The 3,548-nt window shown below is 56.3% G+C and overlaps 1 protein-coding gene across 1 annotated transcript; it reads right to left on the bottom strand.

The window, feature by feature from the left end:
• Positions 1-1,183: 1,183 nt before the first annotated feature.
• MYF6 (myogenic factor 6) lies at positions 1,184-3,070 on the bottom strand. The gene is made up of 3 exons (XM_040062397.2): positions 2,403-3,070; positions 2,054-2,144; positions 1,184-1,846 (listed from the first exon to the last, which is right to left on the bottom strand). The coding sequence occupies exons 1-3, from the start codon at positions 2,916-2,918 to the stop codon at positions 1,728-1,730; spliced, it is 726 nt and encodes a 241-aa protein (XP_039918331.1). The 5' UTR covers positions 2,919-3,070; the 3' UTR covers positions 1,184-1,727.
• Between the last annotated feature and the right edge of the window lie 478 nt (positions 3,071-3,548).

Below are 3,548 nucleotides of genomic sequence, written 5' to 3'. Positions count from 1 at the left end.
GGAGAACTCTCAGGGCAGGCTCTACCCACAGCTTTCATTTCAGACGGGTACACTAGTGCCCCAGATGGCCAGGAAGGGGGACACCGTCCCGAAACGCTACTGTGACCTTTCAAAAACCAGAAACAAAGAATAAATCAAGGGCTAAAGTTGACGAGGAGACAGCAAGCGGGTAGAGTTGAAGTGTCCTCTGTTTACTTGTGCAGGCTGTCCGGAGAGCCCTGTGTGTGTGCCAGGGGCAGAATGAGCTGTTCCGTGGTGGTCGCCCCTTCTGGGGGTACAATATATTACAAACTGTAACGCTCTGACTGTGAGCAGCTCTGTTCCACTACCCTCAGAGAGGCTGTGTTTTTTTGCATCACTGAGTGAAAGGTTTCATATGCTGTTACCCCCCCCACCCACCCACCTCCAAACACTTTTGGTCCCTTAACTCTTTCCTCCCTGAAGGACCCCATTCCCTTCTCCCTCAGGCTCAAGGAAGTCAAGGGGAGTTAGCTTTCCTGGGAAGAAACTACAGCTCCCTCCAGCCCCAGAAGGAGCGGGCTTCTGTCACAGCCGGTTGCTGCACCATTACTGCAGCAGGCCCGTCATTTTTGCCGCAGACCAGCCCTGCGTTCAAGTCCTCGGTGTTGAGAGGAGAAGGTGAGATGCACCAAACCTCTCCCAGCTCAAGGACCGGGGCAGGAGGTCGGGGGGAGGACAACGGGCGGGGGTATCTTCTTTCATGCCCCGTTTCTAACCTCATCTTCCACGTGCAGGGCAAGGCTGGCGAAACATCTTTGCCTGGCAAGCCACTTGAGCGGCACGGTTGGACATCTTAGGGGAGCAATATTCGCTTTCCAGGGCAACGTGCGTTCTGCAATCAGGGTGAGAAACTGGGCCGCGGAGCGCTGTGGGTGGCCAGAGAGGCAGCGGGTCCTGTCCGTACACCCACCCGTGCTAGCCCGGCTTCCCCGGGAGCCCACGGGAGACAGGTGATTGACACCGCGGGTGCGGCCCTAAAGGGGGAGAGATGCTTCTTAAAAGAGTAAATGAAGGAAAAATCTGTCCCGTGTCCTGCCTCCAGTCACACGGGTCTGCTTCTGCTACATGGTCTGACTCTTCGGGCCTTCATCTTGCTGAAGTCAGTGGCGGGTTTTGACTCCGGGATCGGGTAATTTTATGAAATTAACTATGAAAAAAACACTGTAACACAAAGAGCTTTATTTTACAATCCAAGAAATCCATCTGTTCTTATATACAATATCACATTCCACCATTTAAATATATATGTTTACAAAAGAAAAGACAGTACTGAAATTATTTACAGGAACAAAATGAGGCAGGAACTCTTTAAATATGACTCACACGCAATGCAACCAAGAGCTTCACTCAGACAGGAATGAACTTCCCGGTGAGTCTCAGACAAAGCGGATCACCGGTACACAGGTAAGTATCTTAAATTAAAATTAAAAAAAAAAAAAGGGAAAAAAAAAGAAAAGAAAAGAAAAGGTGGTTTATGCAACACAATTTAAAGAAAACAAAACTCGGGAAAAAAAAATAAGGCAAAGGGGAAGTCTGTCTGGCTCGAGTCAGTGGGAGCCATTTTCTTTGGGGTAGGTGTACCTTGATTCGATCTTAAAAAGGCCCCTGCTTGGGCTTTCCACTGTGTGAATTTGCTTCGTTACTTAGTTTAGAGGAGAGAGGGTGGAGGCTCCATCTCCGTTACATACACTACCACAAAACGAGGTTTATTTCTCCACCGCTTCCTCCGCGCCGGGCAGTTTGGGATCGTCGGAAGAAATACTGTCCACTATTGAAGAGAGGCAGCGAAGGCTGCTGGAGGCCGACGACTCTACAGCGGAGACTCCTGCTCAACGAGAGAAAAGGCATTACAGAGCAGGCCGCTCCTCCTCGCCGGGCCTGCGGCTGGCGGCTCCCGGCTGCCCGAGAGGCCCGGGAAAGGAGGGAGCGTGAGGGCCGGAGCTCTGGGAACGCGGCCGTCGGGGCGAGGGAAGGGGAGGGCGGGCGAGCAAGGCCGGCAGGGCGGGGGAGCGGGGCCCACGGGGTGAGTTACCTTCTTTGGGGCTGATTCCTAGGGCTCGGGAATGGTCAGAAACGCTTTGCCAGTCGGAGCTGCAGGTGCTCAGGAAGTCCGAACTGGGGATCTGCGGCACATAGGCGGGGGCGGGACCGGGGAGACACGGGGAGAGGACGGGTGTTAGCGGAGGGGCCGCGGCTGCCCGGGCCGGGTCGGGCCGGACTGGCGGACTTCTGGAGGCCCGAGGACGGGCAGGATCCCCCAGGAGCGTCTTCCGCGCCCGCCAGCCCTCCCGGCCCCGGCAGAGGCGCCGCCGAAGAGGAGGAGGAGGAGGGAGGGGACGGGCGCTGTCGTGGCGGCGGAGGGGCCAAGCGGCAGTGCTTACATTTCCCTGCTTCGGGCTGAAGCTGAAGGAGTCCCCCCCGATCTCCTGCATTTTCTCCTGCTGATCCAGCCTGTGCAAGAGGTCCTGCAGCCTCTCGATGTAGCTGATGGCGCTCCTCAGGATCTCCACCTTGGGCAGCCTCTGGTTGGGGTTCGCCACAGTCCGCCTTTTCAGAGCCTCGAAGGCTTCGTTGATCTTCTTCAGCCTTCTCCTCTCCCGCAGAGTGGCCGCTTTCCGTCTGTCCGTGGGAGCCGACTTTCTCTTGCAGGTTTTACAAGCCCAGATCAAACACTGGCCAGGGAAGTGAGGGGGTTGTAGTCCCGGGGGTGCCAGCACATGCTCCTCTCCGCTGCTGTCACTGCCGGCCTCTGGCTGCATTTGGTCCCGACATGGAGACAAAGTGCCATCGCTGCCTGGGTATAGCGGGGATCCCTCGGCCATCTCCAGCTGCTGCAGGGCTCCATTCTCCCCGTCCAAGTAGAAGAAATAGGAGCCAGTTTCAAAAAGGTCCATCATGCTGTCCTTGGGCCTCTCTGCCTGCCTGAGTTGGGTGGCAATCTCAAAAACACCCCGAGGAACAACCCAGATGGAATTTAATTAGTGCAGTGACATAAGTACCCCCTGCTTTATATAGGAGCTGCTGAAACCCTATCCTACTTTTAGCTGTCGCGGTGTCTCACCCTCCAAAACTGATTCCAGCCAGTCACCCGCGCGCTGTCCTGCGAACATCTTCCATTTAGAAGGGGAGAGGGGACACGAGAAGTGGGACACAAATTAAAAAAAAACAAAAAACAAACAGACAAAAAAACCCACCCCCAACTTTGCACCCTCCCCCGAAATGCCGTGAGTTCGCGGCGCAGCGAAGGGACGCGCGGCGGGGGACCGGGAGCTGCGTCCCGGCGCGGGGGGCGGCCCCCGCCCCACTTCCGAGCGCTCGGGGGCACGGCCGGAGGACAAAGGCGCGGGGCCGGGCAGGGAGCCCTCCCGCAGCCCACCCCTCACACCCCGGGCGTACGCTCCCTGCCTGGGGCTAAGTATGGGTGTACAGGGGAAGATTTCAAAGGCAGCTATCGTTTTCAAATAGACGGGTTAATATTTTTAGTAGAAGCCCCCGCTATTTCTACCTCCCCCCCTCCCCCCCTCCCC

The sequence above is a fragment of the Hirundo rustica genome, chromosome 4 (assembly GCF_015227805.2).
Source record: "Hirundo rustica isolate bHirRus1 chromosome 4, bHirRus1.pri.v3, whole genome shotgun sequence".
NCBI classification, from domain to species: domain Eukaryota; kingdom Metazoa; phylum Chordata; class Aves; order Passeriformes; family Hirundinidae; genus Hirundo; species Hirundo rustica.
Note: the sequence above shows the minus strand (reverse complement) of the source record. Positions and strands in the feature narration are given on the sequence as shown.

Excerpts from the sequence above, each read along its gene's own strand:
- MYF6 (XM_040062397.2), bottom strand. The coding sequence starts at position 2,918 with ATGATGGACCTTTTTGAAACTGGCTCCTATTTCTTCTACTTGGACGGG. Across the intron at positions 2,145-2,402 it reads TCAGCCCGAAGCAGGGAAAT|ATCCCCAGTTCGGACTTCCT; the intron begins GTAAGCACTGCC and ends TATGTGCCGCAG. Across the intron at positions 1,847-2,053 it reads AGGAATCAGCCCCAAAGAAG|GAGTCTCCGCTGTAGAGTCG; the intron begins GTAACTCACCCC and ends CTCGTTGAGCAG.